The 26,240-nt window shown below is 41.0% G+C and overlaps 1 protein-coding gene across 1 annotated transcript in view; it reads left to right on the top strand.

Moving 5' to 3' along the window:
* The window catches only part of LOC101849120 (pecanex-like protein 1), a gene marked incomplete in the record, with an annotated part of 44,638 nt that overhangs the window by 5,229 nt on the left and 13,169 nt on the right, over positions 1-26,240 (top strand). The window contains 27 exon segments of the mRNA XM_013080705.2: positions 615-1,290; positions 1,997-2,337; positions 3,867-4,067; positions 4,846-4,977; positions 5,397-5,450; positions 6,454-6,619; positions 7,531-7,679; positions 8,735-8,855; positions 9,365-9,706; positions 10,499-10,652; positions 11,462-11,494; positions 12,185-12,356; positions 13,270-13,380; positions 14,105-14,196; positions 14,682-14,821; positions 15,866-15,983; positions 17,384-17,482; positions 17,878-18,028; positions 19,121-19,256; positions 20,150-20,327; positions 20,841-20,949; positions 21,813-21,942; positions 22,398-22,456; positions 22,933-23,148; positions 23,846-23,905; positions 24,802-24,995; positions 25,738-25,968. Of these exon segments, the coding sequence (XP_012936159.1) occupies positions 615-1,290; positions 1,997-2,337; positions 3,867-4,067; positions 4,846-4,977; positions 5,397-5,450; positions 6,454-6,619; positions 7,531-7,679; positions 8,735-8,855; positions 9,365-9,706; positions 10,499-10,652; positions 11,462-11,494; positions 12,185-12,356; positions 13,270-13,380; positions 14,105-14,196; positions 14,682-14,821; positions 15,866-15,983; positions 17,384-17,482; positions 17,878-18,028; positions 19,121-19,256; positions 20,150-20,327; positions 20,841-20,949; positions 21,813-21,942; positions 22,398-22,456; positions 22,933-23,148; positions 23,846-23,905; positions 24,802-24,995; positions 25,738-25,968 (4,565 nt within the window).

Genomic DNA, 26,240 nt, shown 5'->3' on the forward strand with positions numbered 1-26,240 from the left:
TCCTGAATGTGACAACCAGTAGATTAAAGATATAAAGAATTGAAGAGAATACAACACGTCTAAAGTAAATTCTGGAGGAAGTTGTTTTGATCCATCTTTTTTTTTAAAGACATTGTTTGAGAATGCTTTCAGTTTGGTGAGGGGCTGGGGGTTTTTTTTAAGGAAGTAGTGAGCCAATGCATCCTGTGAATAATAAATGGGTGCTTTTTTGTGATCTGCTCGTCTGACTTTTAATTAGTGCTACTCTGTCATCCTTGTCTGTTCCTGGTGAAGTGTAGCGGTAATTCTACTGACTTTCTCATACATGCAACGACACAAGGAAGAACTGGTTTAGTCTTGTCTTATCTCTTTTTGTTTTATGCCATTCTTATCTGCATCTTTGCGTTTTTGTGGACAAAAGGATAGGGGTCTTGGCAGGTGCTCTGGTGTGATATGCTCCTTCTTCCCTATCAAACATGTATTATCCGCATCTCTCCTCCTTTTCTCTCTGGGATCACCTCTAATTTTCAGCACTTATATATATAACCTATTTGTGATACAAATGCCGTAAAACTTTTACTAAAATTTAAAAAGTTAAAATTCACATAAATATCAATATAAATTATCTTTTTCAGAGGATGAAGATTCCCCGGACCAAGATGATGACATTCCGCACACAATCATAACGCAGGCCGACATAGAACACACCCCGAGGTCCAACACCGCAGCACAGGAAGAGGAGGATACTGCCGAGGCCGCGAAGGGAGCCGATCCTGATGGTTCGAATAATGAGGAGCTGGACGATACTCTTCATGCAGAGGAAGTTGTTATCACCATGGATGGAGAAAGACAACGGAGTGGTAGGAAAAATGCTGGGGAGGAGGAGGACGAAGGAGAAACCGGCTTGTCTGACGGGGAAGTGAAAGTAGAGCAAGACTGTGGAGAACACAAGAGTGGGTGTAAAGAAACGACCGCACGCGTTCGAAGACGCAAAGATAGAGATGGGAAGCGGGGTGACGATGGCGGTGGTCACTGCTCCGACAAGGAAACCGGCCACAAGCAAAAAGAAGCTGACGCAGAGGCCCCGGGCTCGAAAGTCCCCAGCACCAGCGACTCGGACCATTCCAAGCCAAAGCTGAGGATGCGCAAGGAGAGGAGAGCGGTGAGGCGCAGCAAGAGCACGGTGGAGTGGAGTCAGAGCCCGCCCCCGCCCGCCGCCAAAGCCAAGCTGTCCTCGCAGTCGCTGAACATGCCAGTGGCCCCAGCAAAAGTGGCGGTGCTCCATAACTCTACCTCCAGTAACAGCGATTGGTGAGTGAGTGCATGAGCAGCAGGAGAATAGAAGAATGCTATAATGTTACGATCATTTGATAAAGTTATAAGCTACGATGATGAGAGTAAAAACATTTATGTAGATTTATAGTTCGAACACAATATATTGTCTATGTGTTGCTACCAGCATTTGTAAAGCACTCGGAGCCTGTGTTCTTGGCGCTCATATAACCTTATGCAGTTGCGAGCGCTGTAAAAACCTCTACTATAACTAAACTAAGAGCCTGTGTTCTTTAATCTGGGTAGAGCGCTTTATAGATGTCATAATAACATATGCTATTATTATAAGAAATAGCATTCCTATACTGAAGTGATAGAGTGCTCTTGTTGCTTTGAGCTGTGCTTTTATATATTGTGTGTTTGCCCTTCGTAGTGTTTCATTTTCATGCCATGCCTTTTGCAGTTTTTTTAAATCAGTGTACGGTTACCTTTCTTTTATTTTGGAAATTAAGAATAAGTTTCTTTCTGTGTTTGCTATTACATGGAAAGTGGTGTAATTTTACATCATCTACTTTCTGTGAATGATGAATAATGCAGTCTATCTAGTTAAACATAGTTGTAGATTGCCAATAGTTTTTTTGTGATATTTCAGTTTTCCCCTTTGTGACTGACTTCTCTCGTCATGTCATGATTTTGTCCTCACCTCCAGTATGAGTAACACAATTTGTTCTTGCTCGTCGTCCAGGTCCGACGTTAGTTTCGGAGAAGTGGAAGTACCCGAGCTGAGCTCTATCCCGGACGGACAGGACGACTTGTTTGTGTCCTCCAGTTCTCAGCCGGTGCTGTCGTCGAGTGTCGGAGAGTCATCCGGCTCCACGATCGTGGCTGGCAACTCCCAGCTGCAGAGCACGCGGCCGGACAGCCCCCACCCCAAGCGGAACCAGAGGGTGTACATGTCCGGCAGTAGAACCTCATCCTCTCCCTCCCCGCAGCACCAGGATCAGGTGATGGCTGGCCCTCCGTACCTGCTGGACTTGTGGCCGCGGAGACTACATGACGGGGACTCGGACTCTCTCACCTCAGGCGGTATGTACCAAAATAGATATATTGTGTCACGACGTGGTGGAATCGGGGTGCTCGTCAATTTTGGGACATGTGATGGAGTTTTTGGTATCATCTTAAATGAAGCCTGTCCATTTACCTTGCTTTTGATTAAAAGAATACCCAATTATTTTTTGGATACAAGTCAAGATATTGGCGATTGAAGGAGATGAGGGTGGCCTAGTTTCAGAGGTAAAATTAGCGAGTAAATGGCCGCCAAAGTTGAGTTATTTACTTAGCTTTATAGTCCTTGGGAACTGAAAATTGACATATTTTCTGCTTTTAATCAACATTTTTCAGTAAAATACACACAAAAATGGGTTCTTTAATGGGCGTAAAAGGTGTTGAGCCAAAAAACAAAAATTCGATAAGAGAATCCCAAACCTGCGGTAAAATGCCAATTTCCTGACTTTCATTATTTCGACGAGCGCCTGATTTCACCACACTGCCTCACATATTCACCTTTGGCAAACCTGCTTCTTCTTTTTTCTGCCAAAAGTAGTGTTGAAATTGCACAAAACATTCTAGAAAAGGGGAATCAATAGATGTTATATACACACTCGCGCTGGTTGCTATCATAGATCAAATGGGTGGGTGGTTGGCGGGTGCTCTGGTGTGGCTTGCTCCTTCTTTCCTATCAAACATCTATCGTCCTCATCTCCCTTCCTTCTTTTTTGTGTTGTTACTCTCTTGCAACACCTTTAATCTGCGGCACTTATATGACCTTATTCTGTTGCAAATGCCGTAAAACTCCTTACTAAAACTAAGATCACATAGACGGTATTTAGTGACGAGTTTGTTTTGCTTCTCCCTGTAATCTCCGTTCATATGTGGTTTATGAGAATTATGCTGTTGTTACATATCAACGGAGTGTGTTCATATCTGGCATTGTGACAAGTGTCAAAATATGGACTGTTTGTTTATTGTGTTGAGATTCTGTGTGCATTCTTATGTGAAATGAAAATGAAAATAGGTGCATTAACTGAAAACTATTTTTTATGCATGGCTTGAAGGCTTTACAATTGGTTGTTTGTCAGTATAATATGAATAAGAGATATGATTGGGAAAGTCCATTAGAGTCGGACGTTTTTGAACAGTTCGGGAGAGAGGCCAAAGTTGAACCATTTACACTGGGGGGTGGGGTCGAAGTGCTAGACAGTTTTTTTTACACTTTTATTTTGGTGCAGATAGGTGTGTGCTTTTGATTTTTGTAGTTAGGTCTTTGAAAGATTGTAAGAAATAGCCACTGGTATGCCTCTCTTCTTTTCCTGTTTGTCTATTATTTCTATCGTTTTGATGTCACCCAGCACTTTTCGTTGTTATTTATTATTGTTATTGTATCCTTTTTAAAAACTGAGGCAAGCGGACTATCTGAAGTGTGTCTTTTTAAAGTTTTTAATCTGTCACAGAAAAATTAACAACTCGTTTCAAATAAATATAAACTTGTACTTCTATGATTTCGTGAATCATTCCGATGGTCAATGGACAAATGTGTTTCTGTCACTGTGGGCCAGGTGCAGACACGGCCTCGCACACGACAGACACGAGCAGTTCTGTCAACATGGAGCTCACCCTGGAGCAGAAAATTGCCAAGGACATTGACCTCACCACTCCCAGCAGTCCATCAGCAGAAGATCTGGCCTTGATGAGAAGTCAGGGAGCCATCCCGAAAAAGTTACGCTCCCGCTCCATGAGGCAGAACAACAGCTTAAAAGGTACGGCAATATTTTACTTGTGGACTATTCTGTGCCGTAGGTTACCATTTCATGCTTCAAAAGATGAAGAGAGACATTCATGTGTGAATATAAAGTACTACTGGAAAAAGATGAGTTCCATTTATTTTATGTTTGATGTATGACAGGTTACCATTTTATGGTTCAAAAGATGAAGAGAGTCATTCGTATGTACATATCAAATACTGACTGGGATTGAACTTAATCCTGAGACCAGTGGTAAAACACTACCAGATTTGTGCTTTTATTTTGAAATACACTGTCAGATTTACGAGGGTGGTGGGGAGGGGGGGGGTGTTAGACATGTGATAACCTTTCAGAGGGGCTGCCTTTGTATGCCCTCCTTTGTTATTTTGTTGAGTCCCCATCTGTTTAACACTGTTCTGTCACACAGCCAGCAGTACAAGGAACCTCATCTGGTCAAGCAGCCAGGGCAGTGGAAAAACTCTTCTCAGTCACTGCTTTTTGGCAGATCACACATCATCAGGTGCTCTGGTGCAGATCTGCACTGACTGAAGGGAAGGGGTCATTTTCATCGGTGCAGATATGCTCCACATGACTCTAAAGTGTAATTTTAAAAATGTGGAATTGTGTTGAAAGTCTATTGTGTTTCTCTTCAGCTATTATCTATTTAAATGTTGTTGATGGCCTATGCTCCACTGGGAGTTAAAAAGGGCAAGAGAGAGATTATCTATTTACTTTCTTTGACCAAGCATGGTGAATCCCTTGTTTATGTTGTATTTTTTTTTTCTCCCGACAGAATCCACTAGTCCTGGCTCGACCGACCTGTCCGATCCGGAGGAGATCCGGCGGAGATTGATTGAGATCCTCTCTGATCCCGACGAGCATTCGGAAGAGCTGAAACAACTACAGCAGTTTGTGAAAATGAAAAGTAAGTGCGGCCTGCAAAATAAAACGCTATGCTTTAGACTTTGGTTGGGTTTTTTTATTTGAACATTGGACTGGCTTGAGAGTGCAGAGTTTATTGACCTGCATGGTTTTTTAAATTATTTTTTGTAAATTACGAAAAGAATATTGTTGTTGTTATTAGTATTATTATTGTTATTAATATTATTATTATTTTTATTACTATTATTATTATTACTATGATTTGAACCGATTCAAGAATGAGTGCAGATGATGAAACATTGAGGTAATACATGGATTCTTATAGAAAAAGAAGGAACTGAAAATTTTCCTTAGCTGTTGCGAGCGCCGTAAAACCTTATACTATACTACTATACAACTTAGTTTTGTTGAATTAGGTTGCAGATGACTCATTTTGACAAGAGTATTCTGCTGTCCTTTCAGAAAACCAGGCTAATGCTCTTGATGCTTCCAAAGAGAAGTCGGGGGACTCTGGAGGTGAGGCGTTACGCTTTGTCTTTGGTGATTTTGTTTTGTTGGTCTTTTTTTAATTGTTTATTTTTGTTTGGGTTTTTTTGACTGACGAGTCTTACCCTTACTTTCGTTCCCACAAGATTGTTGTCTACAGGATGAAAATATCCACTCTAAGGCCTAGTTTTCTAGCTCAACTGGTACATATACATGTAGAATTTGAACTCGAATTTGGGTCTTGTAAAAGTTTTACTGCTTTTTTTCCCTTGTTTTTGAGGTTCATTGACAATAAACCTGAGTATTTATATATTCCTGTTTTCTACCACCCCTCTTGTGTCCACCAAAAACTTACAAGAAAAAAGTAAAAAAGCCAGTGGTGTTTGCAACTCAATATTATTGTCCGTACCAAGAGACTTACAATAAACAGAAAAGAACATAATGTACTTTGAAATTTAATTTAAAGTGTGTTCAGAAAGATAAAAAAATTACACATGCAGCCAACAATTTTGTAAAATAGTCGTGGTTATTGAACATTTTGTTTTGTTTCTCTCTGGTTATTTTCCTAAGAAATGTACAAGCTGCTTACAGTGTCCTTTACTTTTGAAGCTTTTATGAGTATCTGAGATCAATGAACTGTGGGGAAAGTTTTTATTTCAACTGTTGATCTTGTCGGTGGCCTAGTGGTTAGGCTCTCGGACTCGCAACCGTAAGGTCGTGGGTTCAAATGCCATCAAGGACCCGACGTTGTGTCCTTGGGAAAGGCACTTTACACGGATTTTCCTCACTTCACCCAGGTGGGAATGGGTACCCGGCTATAGACAGCGAAAGATCTTGTCAGTTTGTTACTGTTTGAGCGCTTAATCAGCTGCTTGCACTGTATGCTTCCCGGGAAGCTGAGAATGTTTCAGAGTGTTCTATGGTCTGCTGGGGTAATAATATAGTGTAAAGCGCATAGACCCTGCTGTTGAGTGGGGATATGCGCTATACAAATGCTATTTATTATTATTATTATTATTATTCTTGTAATCAGCCACCAAAGGAGATGGATCGAAACAGGACGAGTCTCAAAAACACCTACAGAAGCCTGGGTCTGGCAACACCGAGGAAGAACGGAAGACGTCGACCACACCCACAGAGTTCAGTGCTCTGTTGCCGGCCAACCCACAACTGAACAGGCCCACCAACAGGAGGGCGAGGTAATTATTCCTGCACGTCGTTCAAGTCCTGTGTTGTGTGATGGGGGGAGAGAAAACTGAGAGAGACTCGAGTTTAGAATAGGAAATACTCTGAGATATCAAATGGGGGGGGGGGGGGATTATGGGGAGTTTGACAAGTGGTCCAAAATTAATAAATGGGGGGGGGGCTGGCACATTCAACCTCGTACCCCTGTACTAGTAGGAACAAATCTGTTTTATTTCTCCTTTAATGAATAAAAGAACAAGAGATCGTGAAATTTTAGTGATTTTAGTAAGTTACTTTGACTACTTTTCCCATTTAGGAACAAAACTGTTTCATAAAAAAAAAAAAAATCAATGAAATATAAACCAATGTACAAAAGTTTTTTTTAATGCACAAAATTGAGAAAGCCAACCCGGTACCGGTACTAATACTGAGGGTAATTTACCGTATTTACAAAAAAATAATAGAGATTTCATTCAGATATCTAGATTCTAGATATGTTTCACTCACATGATCGTCGGTCGTGGCAAGCTGGAAAATAATAAACGGGGGGTAAGGTTTGGGTGTGCAAAATAACCTGAAAATTAATAAGCGGAGGGGGGGGGGGCTTGGGTTTCTTGGATACCTGAGAGTAGGCATGTGTACTAAATGAGGCTGAAGTTTAGAATAGGAAATGTGCCCATCACATAGAGACTATTTGTGGGTGCCTTGATAGTCGAAGCAAACTTTGTACTGTTGAAGCTAGAGAGGTGAGTAGAGTAAGCCTGATTCCCTATATGGACTTCTCTGTTGACATCCACCCCTTGGCGCTCATATGACCTTGTGCAGTTGTGAGCGCCATAAAAACTTTTCTAAAACTTTTTTTAAATTTTGTAAAATGTCATAATGATACTCGACCAATAAGTGTGCTTTGTCTCCTGTCTGCCAGACGTCGTAGGGGTCGGCGTCCTCTCCCCCAGAGGAAAGGGTCTCCGCCGATAGCTGCCCTGAGCATGATGGTTGGGGAGGAGGGCCACCTGGCCACCTCGCACGATGACACCACTGACGGGGCTGTGCACTGGTTCCAGGACGAACAGGGTGAGTAGACGGTCTGACAACACACACGCAGGCGCACGCGTGCTCACATACACACAAACACAGGCATACACTCACACACACACACACACACAGAGTCTCTCACCCACCTCGCACGATGACACCACAGACGGGGCTGTGCACTGGTTCCAGGATGAACAGGGTGAGTAGAGAGCAGGGAATCGACAAAATTTGAACATTAGGTTTTGTAGGAACTTTTTCTCTAGAGAAAGGGTAATTTGTCTAAATTTGTCGATATTTTTGTGAAAGATGAAATACTTGAAGTGGTTGCAGGTTACCGCTCTGTAATGGCTTTGACATGTTGTTGTTTTTAAGATGATAAATAGGATAGGAATAAGAATGAAATAATCATTTTGATTTTATTGTGGCTTACAGAAAATGCATAGTTATTTTGCGCACACCCCCCAAAAAACATTTTCCTTGCATTTTGAAATAATGGACGTGTGTTATTTGTGTGTAAAAATGACTGAATAGATTTATACATTGTTTCTTCTTATAAGCAGTTCATCATCCTCTTTGCCTTTCTCACCCTGCTCCAGGGTATACGCCACGGACAAACACTTTCTCACCCTGCTCCAGGGTATAGGCCACGGACAAACACCTTCCACCTTTCTCTGTCCTGGGCTAGCCTCTTGATGTTATTCCATGTCTTCCCACTTTTCTGTACGTCGATTTCTGTGATTCTTCTCCAGGTTCCACGCGGTCTTCCCCTTGATCTCTTACCCTGTGGGTTCCAATCCAAAACTTTCTTTGTTATGCAGCTGCCTGACTTCCTGAGGGCCCGTATGCAAGTTGCGCACGTTAAACATTCCTTGGTGGTCTAAATTCGATAAGAGTAGGCTTCGGCCGCCACCCGGGCAAAATTCAAAATTTCCTACCAACTGAAAATATTATGAGTGTTCTGCGCGCTCATATGACCTATGCAGTTGCAAGCGCCGTAAAACACTTTACAAAAACAAAACATGACTTCCTGAAGTTGGGTGTGTATATAATTGTGGAAGAACCTCTGTCTCACTTGTTGCATACCTTTACTTCAGGGAACTGGATGTCCTACACATTTGGGGAAAACAGCTCCGGAGTTGCACTGAACCTGACGGATTTGAACATGAATTCCAGTGGTGGAGGGGGCGAGCACAGAAGACATCACGAGCCTGACAAGTAAGTAGGGACAAGGTTACTTTCCTTCATCTGCATTTTAATAAAAGGTAAAAGAGGTGGGAGATTTATGTTGACAACTTTGGGGGTCTACTTTTTAATGTTACTTTTCTCACTGAAGTCAAAGTCACAAGGTTTTTCTGACCTATAATGCTGGAGAAATTAGCTCCAAAAACTATTGTTTGGATTCTCCTGTTGTTACTAAATGTTTACTTTTTTATACCCTTCTTTGTTTATTATTTTATATTTGAGTTTGGAAGGCATTACATTTAATTTTGAGAACAGATGTCTTTTGTTTTTTTGTTTTTTTAAATTGGGGTTTTTTTTTGTTGGGGTAGGGGTATGTGAAATGTGTAGAGATGATAATGTCATTTGTGCTGGGGTACATAACTTTCTGTTGTACTGTTTTTCCATTTGTGTTTGATGAATGAACAAAGAGGAGACAGTTATTACTTGCAAAGGTTTGCTCGGTTTGTTGTTTGTCTTTTGGTTTTTCCCATCCCTCTCTTCAGATGGTCTCTGTCGTCGATCGCCTCCAACTCGACGGTGATCGTGGAAGAGTCGCCGCCGTCGCAAGCTGACAGCCCGTCGGGCCGCGTCCTGCCCAACCTGGACGACATGAGTGCGGTGGTGGACAGCCTGCACCTGCCGTACGCCCACTCGTACGCCCAGTCGCTGCTGCGGAGAAACCACACGTCCAACTCGTCAATGGACAGCGACACCACCCACGCCAACGCCCGCTCGGACAGGGGCGCACCCAAGCCCAAGCATTTCTACAAGTTTTGGCTGTGGCCCCTGTCGCGGTTCATCAAGATACGATTTGATCGCCTAGCACTTTTAGCAGCATTAGATAGGTATGTTGTTATCGGAAAATACTGAGGGATGTATATTTATATATATATTCTGTTTTTAGTGTACATAGGGGAGGGACAAGTATACGCTGGTTGTGGCCTCTATTGCGGTTCATCAAGATACGATTTGATCGCCTAGCCTAGCACTTTTAGCAGCATTAGATAGGTATGGGGTCATGGGAAAATAATGAGGGATGTATGAATTCCAATTTTAAGTACACATGGGTTGGGGGGGGGGGGGAAAAGTATACGTTGGTTGTGGCCTCTATTGCGGTTCATCAAGATACGATTTGATCGCCTGGCTCTTTTAGCAGCATTAGATAGTTACGTTTTTATCAGACATTAATGAGGGATGTATATATATATATATCTATTCCGTTTTTAGTGTACACATGGGGGGAGTATACATGTTGGCAGTCACTTTGATTTTAAACAGAAAAAGGAGCCATTTCTTAAATGACAGAGGAGTACATTACCTGGAGCGTAATTTTTGTTCGCCCAATTATCTGAATTGGAATTTATGTGCTCTGGGTGTGTTTAGCCACTTTTAATATAATCTTATGTTTCAACTTGTTTGTAGTGGGTTTCTGGATTTCTTTTACATTTATTGTTGGTCTTATCTCATACTTTGTATGGGCACTAATTTCAGTGCTGAAAATGTTTTCTGTTCATATGGTCAGTATAAACCATGCCGTCATTTCAAGGGTCTTTTATCAGGTTTTAATTTATTTTCTTAGTGTAATTTGTAAAATTATCTGTTTAGGTACATCACATTGTGCATATGTTTCTCCCCAGGAACATATCTGTGATAGAAAATGTGATATCAGTGGTGATGGCCGTTGGTGTTGGTGCTCTGGGAGCTCTCATGATTTGCTCCAATTTCTACCACGACTTGTATCTACTTCTTTTCTGTTTCATCATGGCTGGGTGCCAGTACAGTCTGCTGAAGGTGAGTGCGTCAGTTTTCCCCTGCGGAGGTTATTCAACTCTTAAGAGAATGTCATGGATCATCATCATCATCCTCATCATCATCATCGTTGTCGTCATCATCATCATCATCATCATCATCGTCATCATCATCATCATCCTCATCATCATCATCATCATCATCATCATCCTAAACAATTCCCCCATTTCTTGTTTTGTTTTTCTTGACACATTACAATTTGAACAGTGTCAATACATTTTTACGTAACCTACAAATATTGGCACCAAAATCAGGACACGACCCCCCCCCCCCCCCCCCCCCCCCAAAAAAAAAGAGAGAGAATGTCGTGGAACTTTTCTTCCTGACTTGTTTTAGGGCCTCTTCATAGGATTTGTTGGTATTTTCTAGATTTGGTTGTCTTTAGAATGGAGCCGAGACTTGGATTTCTGAACAAACTTTTCTGTCAGTTTATGGTGGTAATTGCAATTGTTGTTGGAGTGGCAAAATGAGGATGTTTTACTTTTGGGTGCAGCAACAGCATTTGATATTTTAGAATTGACTACGAATTACAGTTTTTAGGGGGAAGGGGCATTTTCAAAACGGACAGTAATGCATGAGATTTAGAAAGGCAGAAGAGATTGAATGGGAAGGAAAAAGAAACATGGAAAGGTCTGTCAGTGCATCTGGATCTCAAGAATGACAAAACAGTATCTACTTGTACAGCAGCTGGGCATAGATTGGTATAACTGCTTTTTTAGACTTTCGTATTTGAGATGAGCATGAAGATTAACTTTAACATGATGTACATTTTCCTTATTTAAATATTTCAGAGTGTTCAGCCTGATGCTGCTTCACCAATGCATGTGAGTATTGTAAGACTTGATTTGTAGAAACTGGTTTATACATTTTAACTCCCTATGTGACAACGAATTCTGCAGGGGGGTTTTTTCTCCCTCATTTCATCCTCATATTACATTTTACAGAGATAACCAAAGGCAGAGTTGTAATGCTGTTGCTATCTGTTTGATAAAAACTGAATTTTCACCCTTGTCATAAAGATAGCAGTCTCGTTTTGTACTCATGACAAGTCAGTGTTTGTTGAAGTTAGAGGACACTTCTTTCACAACTTGTTATTTTTCAAATTGTCACTGTTCTTCATATATTGGTCCTTACGATGTGAAATTGATTATAATTAACATTGGATTTTTTTCTATGTCTTTGATTCAGTGTTGTCTAGGATATTTGATTATGTTTGTGTGTGGTTGGGGAAGTGGGGGGGGGGGGGGGGGGGTATTCTGCTTCAGTCTGGGTTTCGTGATAATCACAACTCTTGAAAAGGCTTTGTTGAATAGAATTTATTATTTTAATGTTCAAGAGCAATGATGAATTGAACTTTAGTTCCTGACTTTTTAATTTCATTTGATACTTTATTTGCATGCTTATTTCATAGAGAAAATTCTGTATCCAATCTTCAACGAAGCAGCTTGCTAACACTAACATTTCCAAGATGATATTATGACGGTGTTGAGATTTGTGTCGTCTCTCTTTCCCAGGGCTACAACCGTTTGATAGTGTTCAGCCGTCCCTTCTACTTTTGTCTGTGTTGCTCAATCGTTCTCCTCCTCCACTATGGCAGCAGTGCAGTGAACAACAAGCCCATTTACCTCTACGACATTCCCTTCACACTCTCATCCACTCTCACATTCCTCAGGCACTTCTTCAAAAGTAAGTGAAGCGCATAGAGCTCACTGTTGAGGTGATTTGTGCTATACAAATACTATCTACTATTATTATTATTATTACTCAAAGTTCCCATTTGTGTGTCAGTATGGTCTAAGAGTTTGCCAGGACAGTAATTTTAGTATATTGTCTTTTATTGACATAGAGTCTTCACTAACTTTGTGTTTAGAATTGTGAAGTAATATTTTAGAAAAGAAAACTATCGGGAGCGGAATTTACAAGTATGTAAAGAAATTGGGAAACAATGTCCTGAGTCTGAGATGGTTTTTGTTGTTAACCCATGTCACATGATTAAGTGCTGTCTTACTGATTAATGCCAGGCTTTCTCACAAGAGTATGTTCAAAGTATGTGTTGTAGTCAAGTGTGTGTAGAGACAGAGAGCTCTCTAGTCTGTACGAAAGTAAGAATCAGGAAGGGAATGGGGATAAAGTAGTAGAAACTCATCGGGAGAAAAACCAAGACTATTTTCTTTCATTGCTGTAGGGCTTATTAAGAACTCAAAAGAAAGACATATTTGGAACTGTATTCCAGTCAGAGAAGAAGGAACAACCACATAAGCTTGTATTTTAAAGGGGCAAAAAATGATACAACTTGGACAGTGGATAATTGGCGGGTGCTCTGGTGTTGTTTGCTCCTTCTTTCCTATCAAACATCTATCGTCCTTATCTCTCCTCCTTCATTTTTGTGTATGTTACTCTCTTGTAACACCTCTATTCTTCGGCACTCAATAGACCTTATTGTGCTGCAAGTGCCTTAAAACTCTTACTAAAACTAAACTAAAAATATTACAAACATTTTGAATGGTAATATGCTATTGATAGTAATGAATCAAACCAAATTTACATATTTTATGATTCTTAACCCATTTTGTTTACTTGAACATTGTCTCTTCCACAGCATTTATTTTATTTTTCCCTGTACTCTTTACTCTGGGCCTGCTGCCTCAAGTAAATACTTTCCTCATGTACACCCTGGAGCAAGTAGATATGCATGTATTTGGTGGGAATGGTGAGTACAGCCATACTACCATCTAAAGGCAGAGTGACGTAACTGTTTTTGTTTTAGTAGAGGTTTTTTCGGCGCTCGCAACTGCATAAGGTCATATGAGCGCCAAGGGGTGGACGTAACTGCATTTTATTTAAAATGAAGAAAGCTTTTGAGGCTTAGCATGACTTAAGTTATGAATGTTTCTAAACTTTATTGTACTTGGTGGAAGCTACGTCACTCTGCCTTCGACAATGGGGTTGAAATCAGACACTTACGTAACTTTACCACTTTGAAAATTTATATTTCGGATGTAGAAACGTCATCCTGCCTTTGACACATGAATGACATGGATAAAACTTGTGATCATTTTCCAGTAAGGCATTTTTGCTCCTAAAAGATTTCGCTTTTTTAATGATCTTCTGTACAAGTTGTTACCAGATTGAAGATCTACAAAATCTCTCTTTCTTTTGGCAGTATTTGTGTATTCTGTTTAGCGGCTTCATTTTCAACAGGAGCAGAGAATGTTTACCTTGGGGAAGGCCTGATTTTATTGTTACTTTGCGTGTTAGTGCAAGAAAAAGAGGATTTCTATTTCACAGTAATTAGGCATAGCTTATGAGTGTGGTTATTGAAGTCTCGGATGGAAAGGGTGCTCTTTTTGAGAATACATAAAATGCGTTATTGCATGTTTCTGATCTGATAGAACTATCTAAAAAGTCTCCTTGTTTTCTTGTTTTTTCCCCAGCAACTACCAGTCTCATGACAGCTTTCTATTGTGTGTGTCGCAGTATTCTTGCCGTGTTGGTCTTGTATGGATTTGCATATGCCTCTCTCAAGGTACGGTTCATTAAATAGTTCTGATTGTGCATGTGTTTGTCATAATTTGCAATAGTTATATTGTGGTATTTCTCTTTACAGTGGTGAGAATATTTTGTTGAAACGGTGTCAATATTTATCAAGTTTTAATATGTTACTCATCTCCCGAGACAGCTGTGTATGAATGTATGAGTTTTTGTTTTTGTCCTTTCTAAAAGTACCTGACGTCGGAGCTATTTTGAAGAATGCTTTTGGGCTTGTTATCATTGTCTTAGAAAATGAATGCGTTTTTTGTTTAGTCTTTTCCTGGAAATTAAGGTTGTATATACAAAGCGGAAAGCTGTATTGTTTTATAAATCTTTGATTGAGAAATATCAAAATTGGTTCCCACACTCAAAATATATTAATGTAGCTTCTGTCCTATTGTTTTCCATTTCTATAGCCGTATGCCGGTATTAAAACAGTCAACTTATGTGTGTTTCGGTTTGTATTTTTTACCCTTTTAGGAAATTGGTGGCCCTGAGTACAAATGTGGGGATGAGATCAGTGACGCGGCTCAGAATGTGCCTTTCTCAATTCTGTGTGGGTGTATCGTGTCCATGGCCTATCATCTCAGTCGCTCGTCCAGCGACCCGGGTGTGCTGTGGTGAGTACTGCGCAGGATTGAGTCGACCGGGGGGGGGGGGGGGTGTAGTAACTGAGACAGTACCAGACTTGCCAACTGTTTTCTGGGACCTTACTTGATTTGGCAATGAGGAATCTGAGAACCTTATCACATATACTGCACTTACTTTACTTTTGCGTTACTTTTCTTTTCCGATCCAGCGGCCATCTGGGTTCTAGCCCTTCGGCCTGTCCATATGGCAAAGAATTTACAGGTGTTTATCGGCTGTGTTTTGTCGCTGTATAAAGTATTTCCGATATCTGGGGAGGAAGGTAGGTAGGTGCTATCCAGGTCGCTAAGTGCACGGCAGGAAAAGAGGTGGTGTGATACTGTTTTATCCTGGCAGTGGGCAGTCAGGTGGGGTATCCTTGCGGATCCTATTTAGGTAGGAATTCAATGGGATGTGTTGTGTTCGCAGATAGTGACTTGTTCTCTTCTACTCAGGGAGTTAAGTGCATCTTTTGAGTTGGGAGCAGTCATGTATGCAAATACAGCTCTTCCAGTTTGCCCCAAAACCAGTCTCACTTAATGTAATTTTGTATTGTTGTTCCGTAATGTGATGTTATAACATTGGGTGTCCCTGACTGGGTTTGAAAAATGTTGGCAAGCCCGCATTACTGAAGTATAGAAATTTCTTTTCAGCTTTATAAGAGATTTTTTTTTTTGGTCTGAAGAGAACATGAATTTTTTGTTGGAAAATTTACCATCATTTCCCAAAATATTGAGGTAATCAGTTTGTTCTTCACATTATGTAATGCTTTATTTCAATTTTTAAAAATATTGGAAGGTGTCCTTCCTTATCTTGAGAGTATTTTTTAAAGGATTATTTTCATGTTACTTCTCTCTATTTCACCTGATTTCTGAGTTTCAAATTTATTTTTGATGGTGGGTTGACTGGTTCATGAAATTGTTCTCTGACCAGATTCTATGTTGGCTTTAAACAATTGTTGCCTGTAACTTTGATATGTGATTTATATTGTTGTAATATGCAACTCTTATAAATATTGTGCTTTACCAATATTTCAGGATGCTGTTGAAAGGTCTTGTGTTTGGGGAGACGCAAGACAAAGAGAAGGAGGGACAGAGCGGCAAGGAGACTCAGGAACTTGTGGATCCTCTGCCGGAAAAGCTGAAAACTTGCTTAGTAAGTTCATGCTCGACAAGTGGTTGCTTTTAAACACAAGGGGGCTATCCCGAAAAATGATGTTTTGAGAAAATCGAAGGTAAAGTTTTTGCCCCTTGTTCAGTTTCTTTAAAATACAAGGAGAGTTTCGTCTATAACCAAACGAATATACACACCAGTGAAACCAAACTTCTCCTATAGGTAGGGCAATGGCCACTTTTGGTGTAGGTCAAGATTTCTGGAAACCTGAAATCTAGGTTAGCCCACATGTCCTTTAAAACGACCAAATAAATTGTGTTCTCTTTTTGGGATTTCTTTACTTTCTCCGTCTTTCCCTCTCTGATCCCTTCTCCTTTCTCACTCTGTCTCTGATAAACACATCATGTAGAAAATAAATGTGCTTATGGGAAAGTGCTCTTTTACTTCCGTCTTGTTCAAATCTTCAGCCTATGGTGTGGTTTGCTTCTTTTTTCCTATCAAACATCTATCGTCCTGATCTCTCCTTCTTTTTTGTGTTTGTTACTCTCTTGTAACACCTCTAATCTCCGGCACTTATATGACCTTATTGTGTTGCGAGTGCTGTAAAACACTTATTAAAACTAAAACTAAAAGAATTAACAACAAAAAAAAAGGTTCTAAATATTGCTCTAAACTTCATGGCCTGAGATAGCTTCACAAGTTGAGTCTGTTGGAAAGAAAGCGTACCCATTCAAGTAATGTGAACATAACTTTCAGTTACTTTCTCATATACAAATAATAATAATAATATATTACATTTATACAGCGCATTTCCAAAAAAGTAGCTCAGTGCGCTTTACATTGGAATACAATTTTTCAAAACCTTTCTTACTAGATCTACTTCCTTTCTTCTCATGCAATATATATTTATGCACACACACACACACACACACACACACACACACACACACAGATTATTTTCATTCAGACATAGGCTCAGAACAACTATAATTTTTTAAAATTTTAAAATAACGTGAAAAGCTTATGAAGGATAGGCCTGTAGGAACAGATAATGCTTAAGATGTCTTTTGAAGCTCTCTCTTTCTCTCTCTTGAGATATATGTCTCTGCTGTTACTTGTTACTTGTTCTAACCTTTACATATTTTATGTATTGTGTTCCTACTTTTGTTTTCTAGTAACGCCTCTAATCGTGGGTGGTTGGCGGGTGCTCTGGTGTGGTTTGCTCCTTCTTTCCTACCGAACATCTATCGTCCTTATCTCTCCTCCTTTTTTGTGTATGTTACTCTCTTGTGACACATCTCTTCTTCAGCACTTATATGACCTTATTGTGTTGCAAGGGCCGTAAAACTCTTACTAAAACTAAACATGACCTATTTGTGTTTTAAGTGCAGTAAAACTCGTACTAAAGCTAAAACTATCCTCACCTGCTTGTGATTCCCCAGAAACAACGGCTTCAGTCGGACGCCATCGTGTGTGTGGCAGTGACGGTGCTGGTGTTTGCTGTGCACGTCAGCACAGCCTTCACAAGTCCTGCCCTGCAGGTGAGAAACGGGGGTGGTTGGTGGGTGCCGCTGGTAGGTCCTAGTTCTCTTCTCTCTTTTTGTATCTCTCTCTCCTTCTCTCTCTCTCTCTCTCTTTCTCTCTCTCTCTCTCTCTGTCTGTCCGTCTGTCTGTCTGTCTGTTTGTCTGTCTCTCTCTCTGTTGTTTAGTGAAATGAAGAAACAATGCTCTCTCTCTCTCTCTCTCTCTCTCTCTCTCTCTCTCTCTCCCTCCCTCCCTCTCTCTCTCCCTCCCTCTCTCCCTCCCAGCCGATGTTGACTGACATCCTTTACCTGCTGGGTTTCATCATCCACTACATCATCCCCCAGACCTCTATCTTTGTTTGTGTGTTAGTCTACTGAACCAATGAAATAATGTCTCTCTGTCTCCCTCCCAGCCGGTGTTGAGTGACATCCTGTACCTCCTGGCCGGCAGTGTGGGTTTCATCATCCACTACATCATCCCACAGACCAGGAAGGAGATGCCCTGGCTGTGCTGCTCCCACCCCATCATCCGCAGCAAGGAGTGGATGCTTTTCGAAGCTAAAGGTGAGATCATATTAGTGTTATTCCTGTCGGGGTTTAAGTTCTTCTTACTATCGTCATCTTTGCCTCTACTTCTATGGTATGTTTATCACTCTCTTGTGAATTTCTATTTTTGGAGTGCCTTGATAGTTGAAGCAGACTTTGTGCTGTTGAGGCAAGCTAGGTGGGCAGAGTAAGCCTGATTCCCCCGATCGGACTTCTCGGTTGACATCCACCCCTTGGCGCTCATATGACCTTATGTTGTTGCGAGCGCTGTAAAACCTTACTAAAACTAAACTAAAAGCAGGATCCTGGGAGAAATTTTACGAGATTATTGTCAGAAGTGTTCAGGAGAGCCATTTGTTAGATTTCTTTGAAATATTCCATTTCCTAAGGAGGAATTTTTCTCCAGTAGTTCCAAACTGGTATTGAATCCTTTGTTTTTTACATCTGTAAGTTTTGTCTCTTTTTTTACTTATTTTTTTCTTTATGGCTATCGATTGCTATAATAATAATAATAACGGAGATAATTTCTACAGCGACCGCTCTAGTGCAATACGGCTTACAATGCATTCATCTTTACACAAAGTACATATGCATGAACATTAACACGTAAGCTTGCGTTCATAATCATCTTCATCCGATGCCTTGCCGACTGGCGTAGGCGATCATGCACCTCCACTTCACTCTGTCTTGCGTTGCAGCGATGGTGTCTGTCGTTCTTGCTGTTCCCAGCCATGTGGTCAACTTGTCCAGTATCTTTTTCCCTCTGTCTGCCTCTGCCTCTCTTTCTATCAAACTTGCCTGTTGTTACAATATTCTCCAATGCTTCTTTCCTCATTGTGTGTCCAATGAACTTTGCTTGTCACTTTAGTATATTCGTCATAAGCTGTCGGTGTTCATAATAGTTGTGCTCAAAAAGATTTTATTTGCATGTGTGTGTTTCATAAAAATTGTGCACACAAAAAAAATTATTTACGTGTGTGTGTGTTTCATAAAAATTGTACACAAAAATATTTTATTTACGTGTGTGTGATTCATAAAAATTGTATACCAAAAGATTTTATTTGCGTGTGTGTGTTTCATAAAATTTGCGTGTGTTTGTGTGTTCTGCAGAGGCTCCGGTGGTGATGTGGATCGAGTACCTGTACGTGGGCCTGAGGTTTGTGGAGCGGAACATCATCTACCCCGTGCTGTGTCTGTGCGCCACCACCACCTCCACACCGGACATTATCTGTAAATTTGGCAACATGTGAGTTCCCGCAAAATTCTTTCGTGGTCCTTCCTCGTTTGTGATGTTTCGTATTGTTTTGAGGGATTTGTTTATCTTTCAGGTCCTTCCTTGTTTGTGATGTTTTGTATTTGTATTGTTTTGGGGGTTTTGTTTGTTAATCTTTAAGGTCTTTCCTCGTTTGTGATGTTTGTATTGTTTTTGGGGGTTTTGTTTGTTAATCTTTCAGGTCTTTCCTCATTTCTGATGTTTTGTATTGTTTTTGGGGTTTTGTTTGTTAATCTTTTAATGTCCCTCATTACAGAATATAGTCGAACCTGCTCTTACAACCACCTGCCCAAGATAGTCACCTAGACATATGACAACTGTTTTCTCCTCTCTCCCTCCACACACACACACATATACACACACATACTCAAACTTACATATACACATACACACACATACTTACACATACATACACCACACACACACACACACACCTCCCCCCCCCCCCCCCCCCCCCCCCCCCCCCCCCCCCCCCCCCCCCACACACACATACTGTATTTTTTCTATATTGTAATCACATTGTCCAGGACGTCCACCTGTCAAAGCTATTATCATCTTAAAAGAGCTCAGTACAATTAATTTTGTGAGAAATTCCATCCTGTTGTCTTATTTGTTCCATCTTGAGTATTTTTAGGAACACAGTTCGCTGTGGGTGGTTGGCAGGTGCTCTGGTGTGGTTTTCTTCTTCTTTCCTATCAAACATCTATCATCCTTATCTCCCCTTCTTCTTTTTTATGTTTGTTACTCTCTTGTAACTCCTCTAATCTCCTGGCGCTCATATGACCTTATGCAGTTGCGAGCGCCGTAAAACCTCTACTAGAACCACTAGAACACAGTTCACTAACACGTGCAACTCATTGTTTCAGCGGAGGCCCATTGATCATCCTTGTATGCAGCTTGAAGATGTTGAGGTTCGCTTTCTCCGACACGCCTCGCCAGTACCTCATCATCACCTTCACCTATTTTTTCTTCAAGTACGACTTCCGCTGGTCTTCGGAAAGCTTCCTCATTGATTACTTCTTTGCGTCCATCATGTTTTGCAAGGTGAGTATTATTTGTTGTGGAAGTACTGATTAGTGTGAAGTATTAGAGTCTCGGACAATCTAAACCCTCTTCTACAACTTTTAGAAGTATTGATTTAAAGCTGTTTATGACTTCGGAATTAATTCACTAATTTTCTTAAACATGTTAGAAACAAAGTGCAATGATGAAATTTCAAACTACTTTCAATTATTCCTCAATTTCAAGCCAATGAGTTTGCTCAGGCAAGTTAAGTAGCTAAACAACAAGAGACGTTGCTTTTGTTTCAGGAGCGTTTTTAATTTAGTTACATAGATGCGGGCGGTCGGCGGGTGCTCTGGTGTGGTTTGTTCCTTCTTTCCTATCAAACGTCTTTTGTCCTTATCTCTCCTTTTTTATGTTTGTTAATCTCTTGTAACACTTCTAATCTTTGTCACTTAAATTACCTTATTGTGTGGCGAGTGCTGTAAAACTCTTACTAAAACTAAAGTAAAGTATCATGGATGACACGATTTCCCTTCTTTCTTTTTTTTCCAGTTTTGTGACTTCATGTTGAAGCTCAAGTTCATCATCACGTACATCGCCCCGTGGCAGATCACATGGGGCTCTGCGTTCCACGCCTTCGCACAGCCATTCAGTGTTCCTCGTATCCTTCCACAAAATGTCCACTCTAAAGACTGCACTCTTTACTTTGTACTTTGTCGACTCTTCCTTTACCTCCATAGTGACAAAATGGGAGTCCCTTCTCTGTGGGTGGTTGGCAGGTGCTCTGGTGTAGTTTGCTCCTTCTTTCCTATCAAACAACTATCGTCTTTATCTCTCCTCCTTCTTTTTTGTGTTTGTTACTCTCTTGTAACACCTCTAATCTTCGGCACTTGTATGACCTTATTGTGTTGCAAGTGCCGTAAAACTCTAACTAAAACTAAAAGGAGTCCCTTCTCTTCATATAAAAGATGCTAACAGGAGAAGGGCTCAGTGTATTGCTGCGATGTAAAATGTAGTTTAACACGTGTCTGCAAACTTGTCAAAGCTCCCTTTGGTGGTACGTGTTGGTGGGTGGTTGGTGGGTCGTCTGAGTCTGATGTGATCTGCATCTTCTTTCCTATCAAACATCTATTGTCCTTGTCTCTTCTCCTTCTTTTCTTTGTATTTTACCCTCTAGTAACACCTCTAACCTTCAGCACTTATATGACCGTTTGATGTTTGCAAGTGCTGTAAAATTCTTACTTAAACTAAAACTTTGAAAAAATTGTTGAAAAATGATTTTGTAGATGATGATAAAAACACATATTTCATTGTAGTTGTGTGTTCATTGTAGCCGTGTGTTCATTGTAGTCATGTGTTCATTGTCGTCGTGTGTTCATTGTCGTCATGTGTTCATTGTAGTCGTGTGTTCATTGTCGTCGTGTGTTCATTGTCGTCGTGTGTTCATTGTAGTCGTGTGTTCATTGTCGTCGTGTGTTCATTGTCGTCATGTGTTGGGAACTGTGTTTCTTTAACCTGTACCAGATAGTGCCATGCTGTTTCTCCAAGCCAGTGTCTCCGCCATATTTTCCACTCCACTTAATCCTTTTTTGGGCAGTGCAATATTTTTCACATCCTATGTCAGACCGGTGAAGTTTTGGGAGCGTGATTACAAGTAAGTGCTGGTTCCAAAATACTTGACAATTTTTACTGTAAAATATCGAAAAAAAATTGGTAGGGATAAATTTGGTGGGAAAAAGTCATTTGTGGGGTTGTTACCGTAGATATTGAACATACCATTTTTGTTTTTGGAATACCTACATAACTCATTGTGTTGTAATGCTTTTTTTACCTTGTGCAAACTCACATATGTTATAACATTTCGTAGTAAATATCTAACAATAAATTAAAATAAGAATAATTTGTTTTGGGTTTTTAAAGATTCATTTGAGAGCATAAGATACTGATGATGGTTTTGTATTAATCTTGCATTGTCAACAGTCCAGTTGATCCTGATTTTACTTTTTTATTGGCATGTGATATAACCATCAAGTGGCCTTTCATGTGTTTCAAAGTCTAATTGAATGCAGGTTTCTAATTTAGCATTTTTCTTTTTCTTTTACTTTCCAGCACAAAGAGAGTTGATCACACAAACACCAGACTAGCCTCTCAGCTGGAGCGAAACCCAGGTCAGTGCTGTTATATGTGGCAAGGGGTTTGTGTGTTTGAGTGTGTGTGTGTGGTGGGGGTGGGGGGTTAAAAAGTATGTTTCATAAAGAAATCCCTTTGTCAAGTGCTTATGCACCTGATGTGACTATAATCATTCGTTTTTGTCCTATCAAATGAGGAATTTGGGGGGGGGGGGGGGGTCTGAAAGAGGGAGTATATGTGTGTGCCTGTGAAAGCAATCCAAATGTTGTTGATGACTGAGATCGCCGGGGTCCCTAGAAGAGCAAGCAGTTCTGAATATGCTTTTAAAAACAAACTTGTAAAAAATAATTTGAGTAGTTTTGGGAAAAAAAGATTTAAATATAAAGTTTAAGCTGAATATTTTCTTCAAATTTTTTTTTTCTAATCAGATCAGCAATGTTCTCATAAGAAAATGAATAATAAAAAATGATATTTGAAACTTTAACAAAACTGAAACTTGCCCCGCCCCCCTCAGGAGCTGACGACAACAACCTGAACTCTATCTTCTACGAGCACCTGACGCGCTCGCTGCAGCACAGCCTGTGTGGCGACCTGAGCCTTGGCCGCTGGGGCAACTTCACGCAGGGCGACTGCTTCATCATGGCCTCCGACTACCTCAACGCCCTGGTGCACATCATCGAGGTCGGCAACGGCCTGGTCACCTTCCAGCTCCGGGGGCTCGAGTTCAGGGGTACGTGGTGGTTTTGTTTGTTTTTGTAGAGTTTTTACGGCGCTCCCAACTGCATAAGGTCATTTAAGCGCCAACGTTTGATTTTACGGTGGAGGTTTGTTAGTTATTTCTTAACAAAATGGTGGCTCGAATGTTTGTTGTTTGGTGAAGGTTTGCAAGTTATTTCTTAATAAAACAGTGACTCTGATTGGATCTGACTCCTGAAATAGAGTCAAGATAACACTGAAAAATGAGAGAGAAAAAAAGATCCATAACAATAAAATGCAGTATAAGAGGTCTAGTCAGTAGTATATAAGTGCATTCTGATACTTTTTAACCCTATCCGTACGTCGTGTTTTACTATCGTATCCATTCAATGTGGGGAACTCGGTGCAACCACTTCCAAAGAGGAAATTTACTCGTTAATCCGATCCGTAGGCTTTGCATAGCAGTCTGTCAAAATGATTTTTTGAGAAATACTGAAAGTTTCAAAGAGATTTTCTTACTAGAAGTATTGTAAAATGGAAGAATACAACCTTGGAGGTACAAAATTACTCCAGGGCGTATGGATATGGTTAAAAAAGTGTTTTGGTCTTTTTGTACTATTGCTAATATGTAATTGGAATTTTTCTTTCTGCAATTTACCTCATAATTTTGGAGATCTTTATTAGAATTTCATGTCTATGTTGACAGAATTTTTTAAATATCGATTTCCCAGGAACTTACTGCCAGCAGCGAGAAGTTGAGGCCATCACCGAGGGTGTTGAGGAGAATGAGAGTGAGTTGTTTCCCCTTGGGAAAATTATTTGGTTTTGTTTTGGAGGTCATTTTGGCTGAATCTGTTTGTTGGGGGGGGGGGGGGGGGGGTTAAAGTTAACAACTTGTGCTGAAGACAAATATGAAATTCTACACCTCAAGTTTGACTTGTGATTGCCTCACAGGGTAAGACCTGGTCCATCCCTGCTCCACTGTGCTTTTAATTATAACAGTTCATTTCTTTTTAATGGTGCATTTTCACTCATTCAGCACTAATAAGATATGTAGGGTTTCTAGAGATTGCAGCTACAAAACAGAGAGAGATCCCGACAATATCTTTCTGGGTTTGTAAAAGATATTATTTTCAATCACACGGGGCAACGAGTCGTATGAGGCTTCACAAATAAAAAATGCTAGTGACAAGAGAGAAGCCTGCAAGCAGTGTACATTCACAAGTGGAAATGAAGCTTTTAAATAAATGCTCAAAATGTGGCAAACTTTCCTCTGCCAGAATTGGTCTTATCGACCACAGCAGAAAGCACAAGTCATCGATGCTAATCCTTATTTCTGCTTTTTCTCTTTAAGAAAATATTCCCCTTTACTGATTTACTGGTCATCGTCAGTCATTGAAAGACGCACTATTATTATTATTGGTGTAAACTGCCCAGAGCTGATACTAGTATGGGATAGAGCGCTATATAAATGCAATTTATTTATTTTTATTATTATTATTATGGTAGGCCCAGACCAACCTACTTAGGGAACCTAAACAAATGGGTAACAGGGAAAGATCAGGGAAACGTAGCTTTTTTAAGAGCATCTGAGCAAAGGAATGAATGGAGAATCATGATCGCCGATGTCTGTCGCAGACCTGGCTCTGGATGATGATGATTATTATTGTTTCCGTTGTTCTCCCAGGGTTCTGCTGCTTTGAGCCGGGCCACCTTCCCCACTTCCTGTCTCTGAATGCAGCGTTCAACCAGCGGTGGCTGGCGTGGGAGGTAGTGGTGTCCAAGTACATCCTGGAGGGCTACAGTATCTCCGACAACAGCGCAGCCACCATGTTACAGGTCTTCTCCCTGCGAAAAGTCCTCATCACTTACTACATCAAGGTGGGTCTCCCCATGAGATTTCTCTTCCCTTCTTCTTCTTTTCCTCCTCTTTCTTTTCCTTCTTCTTCTCCTCCTCTTTCTCTTCCTCCTCCTTCGCCTCCTCTTCCTCTGCAGCCACCATGTTGCAGGTCTTCTGCCTGCGCAAAGTCCTCATCACTTACTACATCAAGGTGGGTCTCTGACAAGATAAGATTTCTTTTCTCCTTCTTCTTCTCTACCTCTTTCTTTTCCTCTGCCTTTTCCTCCCCCGTTTTCCTCTCCTCCTTCCTTCTCTTCCCCCTCCACTGCTTCCTGCCCTCCTCCTCTTCTTCTCCTCCTTCCCCTCCTTCTCTAACGCCTTCTCCTTCTCCTCCTCTTCCTCCTCCCCTTCTCTTCCTCCTCTTTCTTCTTCATCCTGGAAGGCCACAGTATCTCTGACAACAGCGCAGCCACCATGTTACAGGTCTTCTCCCTGCGAAAAGTCCTCATCACCTACTACATCAAGGTGGGTCGCCAACGAGATGTCTCTTCCCTTCTTCTCCTCCCTCGTCTTTCTCTTCCCCCTCCTTCTCTTCCTCCTCCTTTTCTTCCTCCTCCTTCTCTTCCCCTTCCTCCGTAGCCACCATTTACAATTCTACTGTGCATAAGCACATTTCAATATCCACCCTTTAGCCTTAGAAAAATTGTTAGTAACAGTCGTTTAATTTGAGGGACGTAACATGTCGTTTTCTTGACGTGTTCCTGTGTGTGTCCATCCTGGCAGAGCATTATCTACTACACGGTGCGCTCCCCGCGTCTGGAGGACTGGCTGGAGGACGCCACGGTGCAGCAGGCCCTCGACTCCATGAAGGAGGACGGCCACGTTGACCTTGACCCCACCTTCAACGTCCACATCGATGAGGACTTTGACCTCCGCCTGCAGGGGATCTCCCGCAACAGCTTCTGTCAGGTGTACCTGGTGTGGATACAGCACTGTGCAAACCGCAGGGATAAGGTACGCTTAGAGTGTTCTATATAACGCCAAACCGCTGGGATAAGGTATGCTTAGAGTGTTCTATAGAACACCAAACCGCAGGGATAAGGTACACTTAGAATGTTCTATATAACGCCAAACCGCAGGGATAAGGTACACTTAGAGTGTTCTATAGAACACCAAACCGCAGGGATAAGGTACGCTTAGAGTGTTCTATAGAACACCAAACCGCAGGGATAAGGTACGCTTAGAGTGTTCTATAGAACACCAAACCGCAGGGATAAGGTACGCTT

Source organism: Aplysia californica, unplaced genomic scaffold, assembly GCF_000002075.1.
Source record: "Aplysia californica isolate F4 #8 unplaced genomic scaffold, AplCal3.0 scaffold00096, whole genome shotgun sequence".
In the NCBI taxonomy this organism is placed as follows: Eukaryota; Metazoa; Mollusca; class Gastropoda; order Aplysiida; family Aplysiidae; genus Aplysia; species Aplysia californica.